Raw genomic sequence first — 20,698 nt, forward strand, 5'->3', positions numbered from 1 at the left:
AGGGGAGGAATGTAGGTGTAGTATCCTATGTCACAAGGGCTGACTTTAACCACTTCAGTACCAGCGTCTACTATAGTCAACAGCCACAGATGAACCGAGCGTCAACTTTAGCCAACAGCCGTGATATGACCTTTCTAATTTTTCATTTATCAAAATAAAATTGTGAACATTTAAAAATAACATAATGAAAACATATATATGTATGTTACCTATTCTGATTTACATTACAAGTAAAGCTGCCTGTAAAGTAAAACAAGCTTTCAGTGCTTTAAAGCTTTCCTCATCACACAAGAGCAAAACGGATTCGTCGTCAATGCACAGCACAAATATCGTGTGGACCGAGTGCCGGCTGTGGGCAAAGTTTCGAGGCCGGTGAGCGCCATACCGAAGTGGTAAAGTTAGTTGTGCCTCATGTATATTCTAGTCCACATAGCCTAGTTTCTCCTCGCAAAATCATGCACTATGCTCTGGATCCCAAAGCAATGTGGTCCCAGTCCATGCTGAGGGCGTCACCTCAAGTGCTACTCAAGCTCAAAGCATCTGGTTTCTCAGGAAGTGAGAGAGCTCACATCTGCTCCTTGGAAGCATTATTTGTTAAATAAGCCTCGTTTCTTGGCAACCACTGTAGCCCCCAGGGCCACAGAGTGAGAGGGCCCTCACTCTGCTGCCTCCCCAAAAAGTTTGGAAGAGGCAGAGCTGTGCTGCTCCCCGCCCAGCTGCAGCAACCTCCCAGTTGGACAATATACCCTCTGTCCTTGGCCAGGAGATCCGCCTCTGGAGTCAGCTCTGCCCCTTCCCCCGCTCTTCCTGGTTCCCAGCACCCAAACCCGCCACGGAAGTTCTCCTGACACAGTGGTCTTTCAGCCAGGACAGTCCCACAACTTCAAATCCCTCTCCTACAGTCCCCTCACCCCACGGATCTGAGCGCACTCAGTTACAGGATGGGGTCACCCCAGACCATGGAAGATGGGGTTCCACCTTCAGTGCCACGATGGGCTACCCTCTGCATAGTCAAGGTAAGAAAACCTGCATGGACATTCTGTGTTCCTGACATTCTATTTCACCCTCATTAGCATCAACCCTCTCCTCCCCCCCCTCCGCTCCCCTCTCCCGTCTGATCCTCCTGCTGCTCTGAACTGGAAAGCAGGCTACCTGGCCAGCTCCATGATCCACCCATTTTTATTTCACCCCCACCAAGCTGCCTTCACTCTTCACTCTCAACCTTCTCATCAGCTTCCTTCCTGCGGCCTCCTTCCCCTTGATCCCCCTCAGGGATCAAGCCTGAGCTGGGAGTTCAGCTGCCCATCTTATGGCCCTTCTCCAATTCCTTGGAATTTCCAAATTTCATCTCATGGGCCTGCCAGGCAGGACGGCAGTACTAACAGGAGTGTGAGGTTTAGCCCTACCCACCTCTCTGGGATCCAATCAAATTCCTCTTGGAGAGTCCCAGTCTCTCCATTGGTACCTTTAGAGATAAGAACCTACCCCATGGCATGCCCTGCCAAAGACCCTCATGAATGCTGGGAAGGGCAAGATGTTAAAAGAGCTAGCTGAAGGTTCCAAAGAAATGAAAAATACCTCCATATTTCATATATCTTGATTACATGATTAAATCTTTCCAAAATACATGGGAAGACCTTCAGCCCTGCCCTCTCCCCAGTAGCCTCCAATCCCCACTGCTCTCCTCAGTATTCCCCTAACTCCTGCCTCTCTCCTCCGCACAGTAACCCCTACCCATCCCTCCTGGGCTGCCCCCCTCCATCCCCAGTCCTTCCTCCAGACCCCAGTGACTCCTACTGCTGTAACCTCGGAAACTGCCTGTTGGACACCAACTCAGCCCAGAGCAGTAAGATTAAGGCTCCCCAGTAACAATCACACCCATCCCTCCCAAATGCCCATCTCTGGGGTGCCCATATTGTAACGTGCACTGCCTCACAGCCTCTCCCCTGCCGCTAGATTGGAATCAGGTGTTCCACCCCCTGGTAATCAGAACCAGACTTTCCAGGCTTTGCCAAAGACAAGATGAGCACAAAAGAACCCAGCTGAGAGATGAGACAGGGAGGGATGGAGGGCCTTAAGAGCCGGTGGTACCGGCTGCTTTGGGCGGGCACTGGGCATTGAGCCCTGGGCATTGCCTTCTGAGAAACCCCTCCCCCTCCCCGCGGTTTTCATCATGGAAAATCCAGTGGGGAGGGTGGAGGAAGAAAGTTTCAGGAAGTGCTCACTGCTAAAGAACTGTTGAGGAATCTGGGAATGGCATAGGTTCAGAGTGTCTAGGAAAATATTCCCACCCTTATCCCTACCCTCCATCTTCCCCTCTGGGGTGGCACAACTCAAACCAGCCCCATGGCTCAATTCCACGAAGTTCCTATCCGGTACCAGATCCAGACACTGCAAAAGAAGGGAACGAAAGTGTTAGATCATAGAAAGAACTTCCAGCTCCATTGGGAAGCCTGGGGCTTGAGTTCAAGTTCTAAGAAAGACCTTAGAAGGTCTTCCTGGGGAGTGGGAGTGACGGTGCAGTTCCAAAGCAGGACAATGGAAGGGGTGACGGGAGCTGCTTGGCGGCGGAGGCAGGAGCTTGAATCTGATGTACAGATCTCAGCTGTGAGTCCTTTGGGAGAGTACGTGGCACAGAAGACCACGAAAGGGTGTCCAGTGTCTTGGGACACACCACTAGGTGTCTTCAACTGATTCAGGCGCCCGTGTAGGTAGGTGGCGCTAGCCCCACCAGGTCAGGCCCAGGCCACAGGTGGTGCTGACTGTGGGGTCCCGCCCCATACCAAATACACTCCTGTGTAGGGGGCGGACTGAGTGGCTAAGGCTGCGCGGCAGTTCTCTGTACCGTTTGTAGACCCTTCTAGACCTACGTCCACCTTTTCTTCTGTGTGTGTCTGGCTCACATGTTTCTTTTTGCCCGTGTCCCGCCGGGTCAGCCTCTCCTCCACCATCTGTCGCCATCTCTGGGTTTCTCCCCGTCCCTGTAATCTGCGTGTCCGTCTGTCTACAACTCCCTCTCCCCATCTCTGTCTCTTCCTGTCCCCGATCTCTCCTGACTCGGCCTCTCTGCCAGTCTCTGCGCCCTCTTTCCGCTCAGCTCTTTGTGAGTGTGGGTTCCCGGGAGAAGGTGGGGAGAAGAGGAGGAAAGTAGGAGGACGAGGGGCGGGGAGCGGGCGGAACGTGGGGATTGGAGCCGGGGAGGAGGGAGGGGAGCAGCGAGGGAGGGAGGAGAGGGCGGCCGCGGGCACGGGGCGCGGCGGGGGCGGGAGGGAGCCCAGCCGAGCGCAGCGCGCCCGCTCCCGCCGCCGCCTCCGCGTCCCGCTTGACGCGGGCCCGGGCGGGATGGGCTGGCCCGGGGGCTCCCCCTGCTGCTGCCCCGCCCCGCCGCGCCCCAGCCCCGCCGGGCGCCCCCCGCAGGTGAGTGGCCGCGCCGCGCTGGGCCGACGGGCGGCGGCCTCTGCGTCACGGCCGCGCGGGCAGTGCCAGGGGCGGGCACCAGGGGGCGCGGGGCCGTCAGGGGGCGAGAGGGCGCGCCCCACGGCTGGGGCCCGGGCCTGGGCTGGGGGTTCCGCCATGGAGTAAGCCTCGGGGAGCTGGGGGCAGTGGAGGCCGAGAAGGTGACCAGGGGGCGGGGCATGGACGCAGTCCCACTCGGCCAGGCCGTCACGCCTTCCCGCGCCCTGGACGCACACACCGCCCGGCGGGGTGCCGCGCTGTCCCGCCACGCACGAGGCGCCGCTCCTCCAGCATAGTGGCCCTGGTGGTGGCTCCACACCTCCCCGGTGCCTGGCCAGGAGCTGGCAGCAGCGCTTGGGCCCCGGCCTGGCAGAGTACGGGCGAGTGTTTTCCTTTCTTACTTCACATCTGGGACATTGAGGCAGTAAGCGAGCACATATGAGGCTGATTCTACTTGCCAGCCCCACTCATCGGCCCCCTTCTGCTTCTGCCCTCAAACCTTCAGATCCCTCTGGGAACACCCATATACCCCACCCGCCACACTGGCTCACTCCTTCCCAGGGCCTCACCCCTCCTCCACCACCCTCCTCCAGCGGCTGGGCTCCCAGCCTCTCATCCAACCACAGCTATTTCCAGGAAGGGGGGTGTGGGTGGAGGGGTTTCTCCAAACAAACCCAAGGCTTGGAGTGAGAGGGGGCCCAGCTGGGGGAGAGGTTGACAGGCTCTGGAATGTTCCAGGCAGGAAGAGGGTGAGGGTCCAAGGGGGTCTGGCCAAGCCTTCCCAGTCCTCCCCCAGGGAGCCACTTTTCCTTTCAGGCACAGGCTCACAGGGACCACCCAACACAGGACTTAGTGAGCCCCCAGCTCTCACTGCAGTCACTGCCGGGAACCTCCTTGCTGGGCCTGGGTGGGGAGCATGAGACCAGCAAAGGTCAGAGGATGTTTCAGGGACCTATTCCAGGTGAGGGGACTACTAGCCCCTCAGGAGGCAGTGAGAGCAGAAAGAAGCATGCTGAAGGGGTCCTGGTCAGGGCTATTTGCCACAGAAGCAGGGGCAGGAACTGGGCAGAAAAAAGCTACCCCCACCACCTTGCCATAATGCCCCATTCCCCTTGACCCCCAGGCCTGGGTGCTAGACAAGGCCAGGCCCAGTTGCCCACACTGGCCAGGGGCCTAGAATGTCCTGGGACACAGCCAGGGGTGGTGGGGAAGGGGTGGGTTGTAGAGCCCCTCTCCAGTTACAGGCTAGGTGCCCAAGTCTGCTACACAGATCCCACCTTCTGGCCAAGGTACCCTGGGGACATACTTCCTGGCCTGGAGAATTGGAGCTTCGAGGGAGAGGCCTCAGGAGAGGACCTGCCTAGAAAGTGTCCCAAGTAGGCTCCCATAGCAAGGCTTCACACATCCCAGAGAATGCAGGATTAGACCATATTGAGGGGTAAGAGGGAGGGGGAGGACCCTGTGGGAGAAGCCAGAGCTGGAGGAGTTGCCTGAGTACTGGGACATTCAGTAAATACCATGCAAATGAGGGGAGCATATTTGCACATTCTTTCAAGAAACAGCTACAGCCAGTCCCAGGGGCTGCCATCCAGGGCTTGGGGCTGAGGACCCCTAGGACATTAACCCTTTATGTTTTAGGAAGATTACCCCCCCTTTCCAAGGTCCCCTCCACCTCCCTCCCTTGACTCCCAGGACAGGAAGTTGGCCATGTTCCCAGGAGGGAGGCAGGAGGCCCATGGAGGGGGTGGATTATGTGTTGGGAGGGGTACCTCTGTCCGGTCCTCAGGCCCCGTTTCAGCAGCTGAGGAAGGAGTGCAGAGCTAGGAGAGCCATGAAGGTAGTACCCAGGCTTTGCGGTGGCGATGGGAAGAGGGTCCAGTCCCGGGGACCTGCGATGGAGAGCCTAAGTTGCAGGGCTTGAGAAAGAGGGACCAGGGATCTGTGAGTTGTCTGAAACAAAGCCAGGGAATGGATGAGTAGGAGCCCGGGGGAGCACTGTATCAGGAGCAGAGAGCAGGATGACTTAGGCTGTGGCATGAGAATGGATCGCTCCTGTGGGCAAAGCAGTCTTCAGGCTGGAACTTGGCATTGCAAGGTGTATTGGGGTAAGGGTGGGCAGTGCGTTTTCCTTTTCCTACTTCATAACTAGTGAAACTGAGGCAGGAAGCTGGCCTTCAGTCCCATTTTCCCTGACCCTGGGGACATACTCCAGATCCTGGGCCTCCAGGCAGTAGTTCCCAGCTCTCCTCCCTCCCCACCGGAAGTCCCTAGAGAGCTTGAGAGTTCAGGCTGGGAGGCTGGCTGGGACATGGTGTTCCCCACCGGTCCTTGAGCCCTGCCCTGACATTGAAATTCTCACCCCACCCCACCGCCCCACCAGGCTCAGGACCATGGATCCCTGCAGATCCCTGGATAGGGTGGCTGACCCGATGTGAGGGGCAGCTCCAGAGTGAGGATGGAGGGGGTGCAAAAGATCCTAGGCTGACACTCCCAGCAGGGTAGATCCTGGGAATCTGATCTCCTGGCCTCCCCCACATCCTCACCCACCCCCAACTTCCTGGAACAGCTAGCGACCTGCCCCCTTCCCGCCTGCACTTCCCTCCACTTCCAGGGCCGGGCTGCTCCTCACACCAGCCAGACAGCCTACCCTCCGCCCAGGGGAAGCGGCTGCCTCCGCTAGGCCGCTTTCAGGAAGCCCCGGGCCAGGCCCCAGCATTGTTCAGGCCTGGCAGCCGGCACCCCAGCCAGACACCATGAAGTCCAGCAGCCCCGTGGAGAGGCTGCTCAGAGCCCTGGGGAGGAGGGACAGCAGCCGGGCCACCAGCAGGGTAGGAGTGCCAGCTGGCTGGGCAAGCAGGGGTGGAGGTATGGATAGGGGGGGAGGAGACCAAGAATCAGGCCAGACCCTTCTCCTAATTTCAGCTTCCTCAGCCTTCTCCCTTTGCCCCACATTCCCTCATTACTGTGCCCCTTCAGGGTGGCCAGGGCTGGGGTGTGACCCACAGATGGCATGTTTGGGTTAGAGTGGCTTCTGCTGTCTGTTTCTGTTCCTCTATCGCCTTCCCTGCTATAGCCTGGGCCAGCCCTGGGGGTCCTGGACCCCCAAGCCTGATACATGTCATTGTAGCCAGGTACATGTCATTGTAGGATTTTGCCAGGCACTGTCCTGGAGTCTTGGGGTGGACTAAGAGATCAGGCTCCTTACCTGGTCCAGGAAGTTCCCGGCAAATGGGATAGGGGTGGCTAAAGAAGGGCAGGAAGAGGCTGGGTCTCAGGAGGGCTTTATTTTTTTACTTTTTTTTGAGACAGAGTCTCACTTTGTTGCCCAGGCTAGAGTGAGTGCCGTGGCGCCAGCCTAGCTCACAGCAACCTCAATCTCCTGGGCTCAAGCGATCCTACTGTCTCAGCCTCCCTAGTAGCTGGGACTACAGGCATGCGCCACCATGCCTGGCTAATTTTTTTTTCTATATATGTTAGTTGGCCAATTAATTTATTTCTATTTATAGTAGAGTCGGGGTCTCACCCTTGCTCAGGCTGGATTCGAACTCCTGACCTCGAGCAATCCGCCCGTCTCGGCCTCCCAGAGTGTTAGGATTACAGGCGTGAGCCACTGCGCCGGGCCTCAGGAGGGCTTTAAAACTGAACGTTTGCTTTCCACTGTCATCATCTATACATGCTGTCAGTAACAAAATGCACCCAAGTGTCCTAGTGAGTCCCCCAAGGTTGGTCCAGCCCAGAAGAGTTCCAGGAACAGTCAGGAGATGAGATGGGGTCCTGGGTCCCCATCATTCCCTTTCCCCACTTCTCAGCCTACCCCAAAAGCAGCAGCTCAGGACATGAGATGACACTAGGGCAGGGCTGGGGAAGGAGGGCAGCAGGAGTTTGAACTCCAGAGAAGAAAAATAGGTAAAAGAGAAAGGTGGCAAGGAGACAAATTGTCCCCAGGCAGAGGATGTTTGGAGATAACCTGCAATGGAAAGGCATGGGACTGAGATAGGCCTGAGTCACAGGGGGCATGCAGCCTCCTGCATCACTGAACCTCTGCGAGGGGAAGGGTAAACAGGGAATCTTGTCTCCCCCTCCTTGTTCAATGCTTGAATCACACTTGAACTTCCCTTCGTGGGGGGCAGTGGCGGCACAGCTCACTACATCCAAAGGCAGCGAGGCAGCTAACCATCCCTCTCTCCTCAGTGTCCTGCTTGTTTTCCCCCCAGCATTACCGGCCCCCCTTACACAATTGCTGTCTATCGCTTCAATGCACAATGAGTAAACATGTTGTTCTGACCCTGGGGGCGGGGGCATGTCAGCTGCCTGGAGCATGGGGACAGCAGGAGCCAGGGGAGCAGGACTGGCTGAGGCTACTTCTGCCGGCTCAGTCTGGGTGCTACAGGACTGACATACAGCTCGCCTGTCTGTAGGCCCCCTGCTCACTCTGCACGCAGGCCTCCATCTGGGGAGGGCAAGATGGGAGGAGTCAGAGGATGTCCCCATCCCCCCAGGAGAAAAGCCCTAGTATTTGGGCTGGCAGTGACCACAGGGCATCACACACCAGGGCCACGTGAGGGAACTAAGTGATCCCTTGGGGAGGAGCTGACCCAATGAAGGTGACGCAAGGGGTCAGATTCCATGCACAGTCAAGGACAGACCCCACAACCACCCTGAAACAGCTATGCCAAGTGCATCCTATGGTTTTGGGGTCTTGATCAGGGTGGAGGAAGAAGGAAACCAGTGCAGGCAAGGCCACTGCCAAGTCCCCTGGAAGCTCACCCCTGTCTGTTTGTCCCTCCACCCCTAGCCTAGGAAAGCTGAGCCACATAGCTTCCGGGAGAAGATTTTCCGGAAGAAACCTCCAGTCTGTGCAGTGTGTAAGGTGACCATCGATGGGACAGGTGTCTCGTGCAGAGGTGAGGCACTCTGTCCTGTGATTCTGAGACCCTTCACCTCACACAGTGTTGCACAACTCCAGCAGGCCAACCCACACAACCTAAACCCATCTGCTGCTCCTGGATTAGGCACCAAGAGCCCTGGCTCCCATGACAGATACTCCCCACAACCCAGCACTCTACCACCTTCCCATCCTGACCTGTGACTCGGGGCTTCCCTCCCTCTCTTCCTCCTCACCCCATCCACCCTGGAACATTACCCCGGCCTGGGCACCAGTACTCCACTGCCACACTTTTCCCTCAACCTCTCCCCCTGCTCCCCAACCTCAGCCAGCCCAGTGCAGCTGGAGTCGGGAAGTCCCAGGGTCTGGTTCCAGCACCTGGGGAGTTGAGGGAGGGCCATTCCTTCCACTGCCTCAACAGGCCCCTGCTAACCCCTCTCCTCTGCACTCCCCCACCTCCTGCCCTCTAGTCTGCAAGGTGGCGACACACAGAAAATGTGAAGCAAAGGTGGGTACCTGGTTATACCTTATGGAGGGAGGGGAGTCTGGGGTCCCTTCCTTCTCCCAAACAGGATTCTCCAACCACACTGGCATCCACCCTTCACCTCCAACCCTCTCATCATTGGGGAACCCCTCCCGGGTGGGAGGGGGTACTGTACTTGGCCCTTTAAGAACCACCCTACCCCATCCCCTAGAGGGCTGGCCCAGGCGGGTGGACAGTGAGACAGCGTTTGTCTTGGTGCTGTGCCCAGGCTGCAGCTGGCAAGAGGATGGGGGGTGGGGAAGAGGAGGAGAATGAGGAGGAGGAAGGGTGGGGTGGCTGTGGGGGGAGCAGGATTTCAGAGACTGGGCAGCCGGATGGGCTGTGCCTTCCCTCTGGGGAAGGGTCCTCAGGATGCCTGGGTGGGCCTTGTCCTAGGCCTGGAAAAACTGGGCCTTTTCAGGTATCTACAAGCTGTAGATAGCACCCACTGTCCACTGGGGATCCGAGACAGCCCTGTCTTTGAAAAGGTTCCCTGGTCCTCCTGCAGTGCAGGGGAGCAGGGTCCCAGGGCCCTGGTACTGGCTGTGGGGAGCTGTGTGCCCAGGGGTGGGGTCTCCCAGTGAAAGAGGCCAGTGTCCATCCCTGGCCATGGCCTGCCTGCATGCCTCTATATATAACTCCTGCCCTACAGCTGGATGAATGGGGGTCTGTGTGGGCAGGGGGCTGAGAGCCAAGAGCAACACATGGGGGGCCCAGGGGGTGGGGGATTGAGAGGCCAGAGGAGAGGCTCCCTTAAATAGACGAACCTCAGCTGGAGCCTGAGCCCATCCGCTGACAGCCCCTCCACCTTGCTAAAGCTGAGGGGTTGCCCCATCCTCAAGCCCAGGGAAGCCCATTTCACCAGGAGCTCAGACCCTTACTCAGGTCTCCTTCTAGGTGACTTCATCCTGTCAGGCTTTGCCACCGGCGGAGCTGGTGAGTGTGTTCTGGGATCGGGTGGGGAAGGCAAGGAACCTGGCTGCAGTGTCTAGAGGTCTGGCCCCAGAGAGGGCCCCCAGGAGATTACCTTGAATGAATTGATGGGGATATTGGTCATCCTAAGGGGGAAGGGAAAAGACATGTGAGCCCTCTGCTGTTCTTGTCCTCTTGGGCCTGCTGGGAACTAGACTCATGTCCCCTCACGAGGACACTGACATGCCCTCCCACCACCCCCAGGCCCATTAAGACCTTGCCCTGGCCCTAACCCCTCCCTTTTCCTCCCCCATCTCCCTCTAGCGGCGAAACACCGCCCCAGTCAGGCGCATAGAGCACCTGGTAAGGAGATGCTGGAGGAGGAGGAGGAAGCAGGTAGCTCTGGGAGTAAGGACCTAGGTTTCCTGAAGACGAAAGTACATGGATCTCTGGAGTGGGGAGCCTAGAATGGGGGAGGAATACACAAAGAGATGTCCAGACACTGTTTGTCATCCACCAGGGATCCACCAAATCTCTGAACCACACAAAGCAGCGAAGCTCTCTGCCCAGGTAAGTGAGGGCGCGGGGTAGGGGGCAATTCGGGGGGCCTCACACACCAACTAAGCTCCCTCGGACAGCCCCTGCCCCAAAGCGGTATTCTCCCTCCGGACCCACCCACGCTCAGGACCCAGCAGGCTTCACCTGCAGTCCATCAGACACCCTCCCATCACGCTAGCCACCTCCGGGTGCCCTGCCCGTCCGTTCCTCACGTAGGCTTTGCCCCCTCGCAGGAGCTTCAGCCTGGACCCGCTCATGGAGCGGCGCTGGGACTTGGACCTCACCTACGTGACTGAGCGCATCCTCGCCGCCGCCTTCCCTGCGCGGCCCGATGAACAGCGACACCGGGGCCACCTGCGGGAGCTGGCCCACGTGCTGCAATCCAAACACCGTGACAAGTACCTGGTGAGGGGCGGGACCTGCCGGAGTCGACCAATGAGAAAGTTGGGAGGTCCAAATGGGCGAGGCTGCTCACCTACGTCAAACCAGCGGAGGCGAAGCCGTCGGGGGGCGGGTCCACAACGGGAAAGGCGGGTCCATAGCGGGAGGGCGGGGCCCATAGCGGGAGAGGCGGGTCCACAACGGGAAAGGCGGGTCCATAGCGGGAGGGCGGGGCCCATAGCGGGAGGGGCGGGTCCACAACGGGAAAGGCGGGTCCATAGCGGGAGGGCGGGGCCCATAGCGGGAGAGGCGGGTCCACAACGGGAAAGGCGGGTCCATAGCGGGAGGGCGGGGCCCATAGCGGGAGGGGCGGGTCCACAACAGGAAAGGCGGGTCCATAGCGGGAGGGCGGGGCCCATAGCGGGAGGGGCGGGTCCACAACGGGAAAGGCGGGTCCATAGCGGGAGGGCGGGGCCCATACGGGAGGGGCGGGTCCAGAGAGGGAGGGGTGGGTCCAGAGCGGGAGGGGCGGGTCCCATAGTGGGAGGGGCGGGTCCGGAGCGGGAGAGCCAGTCCCATAGCGGGAGAGGCGGGTCCAGAGCGGGAGGGCGGGGCCCAGAGCGGGAGGGGCGGGTCCAGAGCGGGAGGGGCGGGTCCAGAGCGGGAGGGGCGGGTCCAGAGCGGGAGGGCGGGGCCCAGAGCGGGAGGGGCGGGTCCAGAGCGGGAGGGGCGGGTCCAGAGCGGGAGGGGCGGGTCCAGAGCGGGAGGGGCGGGTCCAGAGCGGGAGGGGCGGGTCCAGAGCGGGAGGGCGGGGCCCAGAGCGGGAGGGGCGGGTCCAGAGCGGGAGGGGCGGGTCCAGAGCGGGAGGGGCGGGTCCAGAGCGGGAGGGCGGGGCCCAGAGCGGGAGGGGCGGGTCCAGAGCGGGAGGGGCGGGTCCAGAGCGGGAGGGGCGAGGCAGGGCCTTGAGCGCCGCCCGAGCCGAGTGGAGAAAGCCAGAACGCGAAGGATTGGGCAGTGGCCGCTAAGTCTGGCCTGAGTAACCTTGTTTTAGAGGAAGATCCTTGGTTAGCGACCACCTGCACTGCTCCTCGCTGCCTGAGGTCGCTTCCGTCTAAAGACCCCTTCCTTTATTTCAGCTCTTCAACCTTTCCGAGAAAAGGCATGACCTGACCCGCCTAAATCCCAAGGTAGGAGGGAGACAGCTACCCAGCCATTAAACCAAGCCTCCCCCAGCCTCCTCGTTATTCACAGTAGCAACTGGCATCTACGTCATACTTAAGCACTTTCCCATATGACATATTACCGGCGACACCTCAAAACCTGGTGCTGCAGGTATCAGCCCATTGGATGGGTAAAGAAAGTGCTGAGGCTGTCATGGACAACCAGCAGGCCCCAACCTTGCCCCTATGCCTATGCCCTGTCCCTTTTCCACCCCTACCCATCTCTCTTTGTTTGTGGCCCCCAACCCCAGTTGCACCCCTGCACTCCCCAGGTCCAGGACTTTGGCTGGCCTGAGCTGCATGCCCCGCCCCTGGACAAGCTGTGCTCCATCTGCAAAGCCATGGAGACGTGGCTCAGTGCTGATCCGCAGCATGTGGTGGTACTATACTGCAAGGTGGGCTGGGACCTTGGGTTTACAGGGCTGGGGTGCCCTCAGCCTGTGTCCCCAGCAGGCTCTCCATCCCTGTCTCTCTGCTTCTCAGGGAAGCAAGGGCAAGCTTGGTGTCATCGTTTCTGCCTACATGCACTACAGCAAGATCTCTGCAGGGTGAGGCTCCCCAACGCCCACGTAGCCCCTTCCCCATGGCCCTTCCTCCAGCTGGCCCTTTATGAACTCATCTCCCTGGAGCTCACCTCTTTGTTCAGAGAGCGCTTTGCTGTAAACTTTTTCCACCTCCTTTTTATCACTTGTACTTCACCACAGTCCCCAGGAGCTGATCTGTATTGGTGTCCTAGGGCTGCCATAACAAAGTACCACAAACTAGGTGGCTTAAAACAATAGAAATTTATTGTCTCACAGTTCTGAAGGCTAGAAGTCCAAGATCAAGGTATCAGCAGGGCCATGCTCCCTCTGAGACTCTGGATAGACTCCTTCCTTGCCTCTTCCTAGCTTCTGGTGGTGGCCACCAATCTTGGTGTTCCTTGGCTTGCAGATGCATCACTCCAATCTCTGCCTCCATCGTCACCTGGCATTCTCCCTGTGTGTCTGTGTGTCTGTGTCTCTTCCTCTCTTCTTGTAAGGACAGCAATCATTATATTGGATTAAGGGCCCACCCTACTCCAGTATGATCTCATCTTAACTAATTATGCCTGCAACGACCTTAGTTCCAAATAAGGTCACATTCTGAGGTACATATCTTTTGGGGGGATTCACCCCATAACATGGTCTTATGGCCCCATTTTACAGATAAGTAAACTAAAGTTCAGGGAATAATTACCTGAAGCCCAACAACGAGTAAAGTGACTGCATGTGGGGCTTCTAGTTCTCTTTACTACCACTCTGGACTTCATCTAGACTTGAGGGGGGGGTCAAGTCTCTCCTCCCTCCCCCGGGGCTTAGGGATGGGAGGCCATGACGGACACTATTCCCTAATCCCCCACACTGGCCTTGCTCTCCCCAGGGCAGACCAAGCACTGGCTACTCTTACCATGCGGAAATTCTGTGAGGACAAGGTGGCCACAGAACTGCAGCCCTCCCAGCGCCGGTGAGCAGCCTGGGTGGGGATGGGCCAGAGGAGCAACTCCGTCCAGGGCCACCAGGGCCAAGGTTCTCTCATTCCTGTAGCATCCCTTAATTGAGCAACTTCTACATGCCAGGCACTGTACCAAGTGCCAGGAATTCAGAACAAACAAGGTCCCTGCTCTCATGGAGCTTACAGCTAGGAGAGTAGAAGTGAAAAAACCTGTGACTAGATAGACAAGTTATATGAAGAAAACAAAGCTAAGCCTGTGAAGGACAGTGAGGGGCTGCATCCAAATGTGAAGCAGAAATCTGGGGGAAGGGCTTTCTAGGCAGAGATAGCAGCAAGTACAGAATCTTTGCAGGAGCAAGAGGGACTGAAGTTAGATGCAAGGAAGAAGTTTCTGGTGGGCTGGAATATGGGAGGGAAGTGCTGAGAACGACAGGCCTTCCAAGGGTGTGTGGGCATATGCATCGTTGAATCAATACAAGGTGACCTCCAAAGGAAGGGGCTTATGTTCTCCTTGACGCACCTTCTGCCAGATACATCAGCTATTTCAGTGGGCTGCTCTCCGGCTCCATCAGGATGAACAGCAGCCCTCTCTTCCTGCACTACGTGCTTGTGCCCATGCTGCCGGCCTTTGAACCCGGCACAGGTGAGTCTGGCTGAGATGTGCTCCATGGGGAGAGCCACCGCTCTCCACTCAGTACCCTTCACACGCCTTCTCCTCTGCCCCTCCAGGCTTCCAGCCCTTCCTCAAAATCTATCAGTCCATGCAGCTCGTCTACACGTCTGGAGTCTAGTGAGTGCTCTAGTTGCAGGTCCCTGACACCTCTCAGCCAGTCCCTTTCCCTGCTCCCTGGTTTTCTGCTTCTCTAGCCTCCCCAGACAGCTGGGCTTCAGCTTCAGCTGCTGCACCTGAAAGCTAATACTGCCATGGAGTTCACTGTACAGATGGGGAAGCGGAGGCTCAGATCAAGGCCACTTAGGGTCAGATTCTGATCTCCCAGCTCCCTCCTGACTCTGCATAGCCACCCCTGCACCACTGCGCCTTCTCCTCTCTCCCCCACAGCCACATTGCAGGCCCTGGTCCCCCGCAGCTCTGTATCAGCCTGGAGCCAGCACTCCTCCTCAAAGGCGACGTCATGGTGAGGGGTCCGGGCAACCAGGAGAGACCAGGGGATGGGGTGGGTAGGGGGATGCATCCTATCAGTAGCACAGTCACCTGCTGAGTCGCCAACTCAAGACAGATTGGAGGGCAAATAGGGTGGTCACCTTGAGGTTAAGGCAAGGCAGAAGCTGTGACCAGGCGGTCCCCAGGGTGGAAGCACAGAAGAGGACATGAGGTCTGACGCCTGGCCTCCTGCCTCTCACCCAGGTCACATGCTATCACAAGGGTGGCCGTGGCACAGACCGGACTCTCGTGTTCCGAGTCCAGTTCCACACATGCACCATCCATGGACCACGGCTCACCTTCCCCAAGGACCAGCTGGACGAGGCATGGACTGGTGAGTCCGAGACAAGTGGCATGGGGAGGGAGCCCAGGTGAGGGCAGGCAGGTGGCAGCAGGCAGGAGAGCGTGTTGTGGGCCAAAGGCCTGGCTGGCTCTTCACTGTCCACTCCCTACAGATGAGAGGTTCCCCTTCCAAGCCTCGGTGGAGTTTGTCTTCTCCTCTAGCCCTGAGAAGGTCAAAGGTAAGAGTGGGGCTTGGGCTGGGGACTGAGGGTTGTATCTCCCCTGCTCCTGCACACCTGGTGGCCTCTCCACAGGTAACACTCCACGGAATGACCCCTCGGTCTCTGTTGACTACAACACCACGGAGCCTGCCGTGCGCTGGGACTCCTACGAGAACTTCAACCAGCACCATGAGGACAGTGTGGACGGTGTGTGAGGCAGGCCTGCGGGGTGGCAGGTGCAGGGTTGTGGCAATTGGGGGGCAGGGAGAGCCCCCTCCCAAGAGACACCCCTGGGCACCCCAGCTGGAGTCCCCCACCCCTTGCATTAACCCACTCTCTCTCCCTCTTCCCTGCTTGCCTTTCCCCCCCAGGCTCCCTGACCCACACCCGGGGCCCCCTGGATGGCAGTCCCTATGCCCAGGTGCAGCGGGCCCCCCGCCAGACCCCACCGGCGCCCTCCCCGGAGCCACCCCCACCCCCCATGCTCTCTGTCAGCAGCGACTCTGGCCACTCCTCCACACTGACCACTGAGCCGGCTGCTGAGTCTCCTGGCCGGCCACCCCCTACGGCTGCTGAGCGGCAGGAGCTAGATCGCCTCCTGGGAGGCTGTGGGGTGGCCACTGCCGGCCGGGGAGCTGGGCGAGAGACAGCCATCTTAGACGACGAAGAGCAGCCCCCCATGGGCGGAGGCCCCCACCTCGGAGTGTACCCAGGCCACAGGCCTGGCCTTAGCCGCCACTGCTCCTGCCGCCAGGGCTACCGGGAGCCTTGTGGGGTCCCCAATGGGGGCTACTACCGGCCAGAAGGAACCCTGGAAAGGCGACGGCTGGCCTATGGTGGCTATGAGGGGCCCCCCCAGGGCTATGCCGAGGCCTCCGTGGAGAAGAGGCGCCTCTGCAGATCTCTGTCCGAGGGGCCGTACCCTTACGTCCCCGAGCCAATGGGGAAACCAGCCAACGGGGACTTAAGCTACCGTTCCCCAGGCTACCGAGAGGTGGTCATCCTGGAGGACCCCACGCTGCCTGCCTTATGCTCATGCCCGGCCTGTGAGGAGAAGCTGGCGCTGCCCACGGCAGCCCTGTATGGACTGCGGCTGGAGAGGGAGGCTGGCGAGGGCTGGGTGAGCGAGGCGGGCAAGCCTCTCCTGCACCCAGTGCGGCCCGGGCACCCGCTGCCGCTGCTCGTGCCTGCCTATGGGCATCACCATGCCCCGATGCCTGAGTACAGCTGCCTGAAGCCACCCAAGGCAGGCGAGGAAGGGCACGAGGGCTGCTCCTACACCATGTGCCCCGAGGGCAGGTATGGGCATCCAGGCTACCCTGCCCTGGTGACATATGGCTGTGGAGGAGCAGTTCCCAGTTACTACCCAGCATATGGCCGAGTGCCTCACAGCTGCGGCTCTCCAGGCGAGGGCAGAGGGTATCCCAGCCCTGGTGCCCACTCCCCACGGGCTGGCTCCATTTCCCCGGGAAGCCCACCCTACCCGCAATCCAGGAAGCTGAGCTACGAGATCCCTGCGGAGGAGGGAGGGAGCAGGTACCCTCTGCCTGGGCACCTGGCCTCAGCAGGACCGTTGGCCTCTGCAGGTGAGGGCACTGGAGTGGGGAGTTCCCAGGGCAGAGGAGGGTTCTAGAAGATGGTGGGGAGGTCAAGGGGGCATAAGGCAAGAAAGAACTAAGCCAGACAGGAGGGCCCGTTCCTGCTCAGACCCTACATCTCCCCTTCACTGCAGAGTCACCTGAGCCAGTGACCTGGAGGGAGGGCCCCAGTGGGCACAGCACGCTGCCTCGGTCTCCCCGAGAAGCCCAGTGCAGTGCCTCTTCAGAGTTGTCTGGTTCCTCCACACCCCTGCACACCAGCAGCCCGGTCCAGGGCAAGGAGAGGTACGCAGAGGACCAGGGCTCTCAGGCGCTTCTTTGTCCAAGCAGACAAGGAAGGCTGGGGACGGGGCAGCTCCCAGCGGGGGCCCTGCTGACCATCTGCCCCTCCACTCTGCAGCACCAGACGACAGGACACCAGGTCCCCCACATTGGCACCCACTCAGAGACTGGGTCCTGGTGAGGCCTTGCCCCCTGTTTCCCAGGGAGGCCCTGGAAAGGCTCCTGAGCTACCAGCGAGAAGTGGGCCTGAGCCCCCAGCTTCCGGCCCCTGCTCCCCGACCTCCCCTCCCAGCTCACCCAATGACTGGCCTCAGGAACGGAGCCCAGGGGGCCGCTCAGACAGTGCCAGTCCCCAGGGCCCTGTGCCTGCCACTCTTCCTGGTCTCCGCCATGCCCCCTGGCAGGGCCCTCGAGGCCCCCCAGACAGCCCAGATGGGTCCCCCCTCACGCCTGTGCCTACCCAGGTGCCCTGGCTTGTGGCCAGCCCAGAGCCACCTCAGAGCTCACCAACACCCGCCTTCCCCCTGGCTGTGGCCTATGACACCAATGGCCCCACACAGCCTCCACTTCCTGAGAAACGCCACCTACCGGGGCCTGGGCAACAGCCAGGACCCTGGAGCCCAGAGCCGGCATCACCACCAGCCAGAGGCATCAGTCACCATGTCACCTTCGCACCTCTGCTCCCAGATAATGCTCCCCAACCCCCAGGTACAAAGGCCTTAGGCGGGGTGGGGCCACCTTGAGAGAAGCCTTTCTCCCAGGGAGGGGCATGGCATGGGGCCTAGGGAGCCCTGGGGTCTGAACTCAGTCCTTCCTTGTCCTAGAGCCTCCCATGCAAGAGAGCCAAAGCAATGTCAAGTTTGTCCAAGATACATCCAAGTTCTGGTACAAGCCACACTTGTCACGCGACCAAGGTGAACAGCAGTGTGCCCTCAATAGCCCCACCCTCCAAGCCTCCTGTCTTGGTTTCTAAGTCCCGTCCTGGATAAAGCCCTTGGCTCCTCCTGCCATCTCAGCTGTGTTTACCTTGACTAAGCCTCTCACCAGCAGGTGACTCTGGGCTTTGGACCCAAGATTCATCATTGTCAAAGCCCCTGGGAACTCTAAAGTTCTGTCCCCAGGCTCCCGCCATCACCACAGCTGTCAGGGCAAAAGTGGCCCAGGGAGCTTGTTGGCACAGGAGCAGGGCTAAACTTATCCTCGCCACCTACCTTCCCTGCAGCCATTGCCCTGCTGAAGGACAAGGACCCGGGGGCCTTCCTGATCAGGGACAGTCATTCATTCCAAGGAGCTTATGGGCTAGCCCTCAAGGTGGCCACACCTCCACCCAGCGCCCAACCCTGGAAAGGTACAGAATGGCCAGGCCTGACAAGATAACAGGCCTGGGTGGGGGTGGGGTGTGGGCCATGCCACTCCATGGCCCTCAGCTGCTCAGGACAGAATCCCTTCGGGGAAGAAGCTGGGAACAGAATCTGAGAAAGCCTTACTCTGCCCTCTATTCCTCTCAGGAGACCCCTTGGAACAGCTGGTCCGCCACTTCCTTATTGAGACTGGGCCCAAAGGGGTGAAGATCAAGGGCTGTCCCAGTGAGCCCTACTTTGGTGAGCAGCAGGAGCCCAGGGAAGGCTACCTGGGGTCGCTGTAGGATGAGGCCAAGGAGTCTCAGCAGGGCGGAAGGGCAAGTTGAAGGCGACTGTGGGCACCTCGGGACTTCTCTCACCTCCTCCTTCACAGGCAGCCTGTCCGCCCTGGTCTCCCAGCACTCCATCTCCCCCATCTCCCTGCCCTGCTGCCTGCGCATTCCCAGTAAAGGTGGGTGTCTGGTCACCTGTCCTCCCCACCTCCCCCCACACCTGGCAGCCAGAGGCAGAATCCAGAGGTCCTGGCTCCCAGCCTTCTCCTCTGACCTTCCCTGCTGGCCTCATTTCCTAGATCCTCTGGAAGAGACCCCAGAGGCTCCAGCGCCCACCAACATGAGCACAGCAGCAGACCTCCTGCGTCAGGGTGCCGGTAGAGCCTCCCCCTCCCTGGGCACTGAGGGGGCATTGCAGGGCATACAGGGCATGGGGCACTGGGAGGCCTTGAGGTAGGTGGGCCCTGGTAGATGCACTTAATCCATGAAGGTATTGGTAGGGGGTGGGGAAGAGGGTCCTCAGTCTAGGTTCCCAAAGGTTCCCTGTGGACATGAGGATCATGGGGAGGTTAGGGGGGAAAGCCTTGTTAGAATGCAGATTCTCAGGCCTCTTTCCAGTGCTTCTGACTGTAGTCTGGTGGACTCTGCTGTAGACAAGTCACCTGTGTGATTCTAGTGCATTTGACAGTACTAGCTGGGGAATGGGCAAGAGCTGGTAGGGTGGGGAACTAGGTGGGCAGTGCTCCCTCCCAACCCACTCTGTGCCCCTGCAGCCTGCAGTGTGCTCTACCTGACCTCAGTGGAGACAGAGTCGCTCACAGGCCCCCAAGCTGTGGCCCGGGCCAGCTCTGCAGCTCTGAGCTGCAGCCCCCGCCCTACAGCAGCCATTGTCCACTTCAAGGTCTCAGCCCAGGGCATTACACTGACAGACAACCAAAGGAAGTGAGTCTGTATGCCCTGCCCTGCATGGGGTCTCTGTGGAACCCCGTGCTTAAGGCCTTTGCAGGCCCCGATTTCTGAGTGTGATGTGACCTTCCTCATCCTCCTCCTTGCAGGCTCTTCTTTCGCCGCCATTATCCAGTGAACAGCATCACCTTCTCCAGCACTGACCCTCAGGACCGGAGGTGACCCCCTCTCCAAACCCTTTTCCCCCACAGCCCCGGGGTCCCACCAGGCCCCAGCCCCAGCTCCCTCAGTGGCTATCCCCTGGGGCCCACCCCTTCACAGTTCTTCTCCTTCTACAGATGGACCAACCCAGATGGGACCACCTCCAAGTAAGCCTCCCCTTGAATCCAGTCTCTTCCCTCTGGGGGATCAGAACACCTCCATCTTCCCCAACCCTGGCATTTGAGTCAGCCCACCAAGGCTAGCTACATGCCTTTGTGCAAGGAATGCTAAGGCCCCTCCCCACCCTGCCTTTGTCCTCCTAGGATCTTTGGTTTCGTGGCCAAGAAGCCAGGAAGCCCCTGGGAGAATGTGTGTCACCTCTTTGCAGAGCTTGACCCAGATCAGCCTGCAGGCGCTATTGTCACCTTCATCACTAAAGTTCTACTGGGCCAGAGAAAATGAAGGAAGGCCACAGCTAGGAGCCCACGTCAACACTGCACCCCTCCCAGCACCCCACAGCCCTCACTTCCCCTGGCCTGGACCCAGGAGACCCAGGAGCCAGCACCCTCCCTGAGGAATGGGTAGCGGGCATCGGCCTGGGATGTTGCTCTCCTTCCCCACCCCCCAGCCTGCTAAGCTAAGTGGACAGGCCTAAGAGATGACCTTGCATGTGAGCAGATGGCAGAGATAGGCATGTGAGGGGTGAGGCAGCATCAGCAGTTGAGCCCCAAAGGGGGTCAGGACAGCTCAACCTGCAGCAGACATCAGCCTCCAGGGGAGTCAGGCCCTGCCAGTCCCACCCAGCTGCAGGTCCCAGCGTGACAGGGAGAGGGGAGAGGGGTGGGGGGCAAGTCACTCCCTCCTCTGCCTCCCCCCTGAGCAGAGATCAGAGTGGGATCACATGAATAGGGGAAAAAAGAGAGTCTATTTTTGTCTAAAAATAAAGAATTTCTATAAACTTTAGTTGGAGTCATACCTTATTCACAGGAAAGTGGAAGCTCCCTC

The 20,698-nt window shown here is 59.3% G+C and overlaps 1 protein-coding gene across 4 annotated transcripts; it reads left to right on the top strand.

Annotated features, from left to right (window-relative positions):
* The first annotated feature begins 834 nt into the window (after positions 1-834).
* Positions 835-20,656, top strand: TNS2 (tensin 2). Of its 4 annotated transcripts, none has more exons than XM_012763283.3 (29): positions 835-1,016; positions 8,252-8,360; positions 8,812-8,849; positions 9,762-9,800; positions 10,101-10,139; positions 10,297-10,346; positions 10,568-10,739; positions 11,852-11,902; positions 12,208-12,330; positions 12,419-12,483; positions 13,337-13,420; positions 13,939-14,051; positions 14,138-14,198; positions 14,469-14,544; positions 14,775-14,904; positions 15,026-15,091; positions 15,167-15,280; positions 15,445-16,659; positions 16,806-16,956; positions 17,072-17,661; positions 17,778-17,867; positions 18,176-18,301; positions 18,462-18,554; positions 18,688-18,765; positions 18,886-18,963; positions 19,360-19,528; positions 19,642-19,710; positions 19,831-19,860; positions 20,017-20,656. In XM_012763283.3, the coding sequence occupies exons 1-29, from the start codon at positions 942-944 to the stop codon at positions 20,153-20,155; spliced, it is 4,233 nt and encodes a 1,410-aa protein (XP_012618737.2). In that variant the 5' UTR covers positions 835-941; the 3' UTR covers positions 20,156-20,656. The 4 variants fall into 4 exon arrangements, with proteins under 4 accessions (XP_012618737.2, XP_012618756.2, XP_012618724.2 ...); XM_012763302.2 differs by lacking the exon at positions 835-1,016 and adding an exon at positions 3,240-3,417; XM_012763270.2 differs by lacking the exon at positions 835-1,016 and adding an exon at positions 5,234-5,293.
* The last annotated feature ends 42 nt before the right edge of the window (positions 20,657-20,698 follow it).

Source organism: Microcebus murinus, chromosome 10 (genome assembly GCF_040939455.1).
Source record: "Microcebus murinus isolate Inina chromosome 10, M.murinus_Inina_mat1.0, whole genome shotgun sequence".
NCBI lineage: Eukaryota > Metazoa > Chordata > Mammalia > Primates > Cheirogaleidae > Microcebus > Microcebus murinus.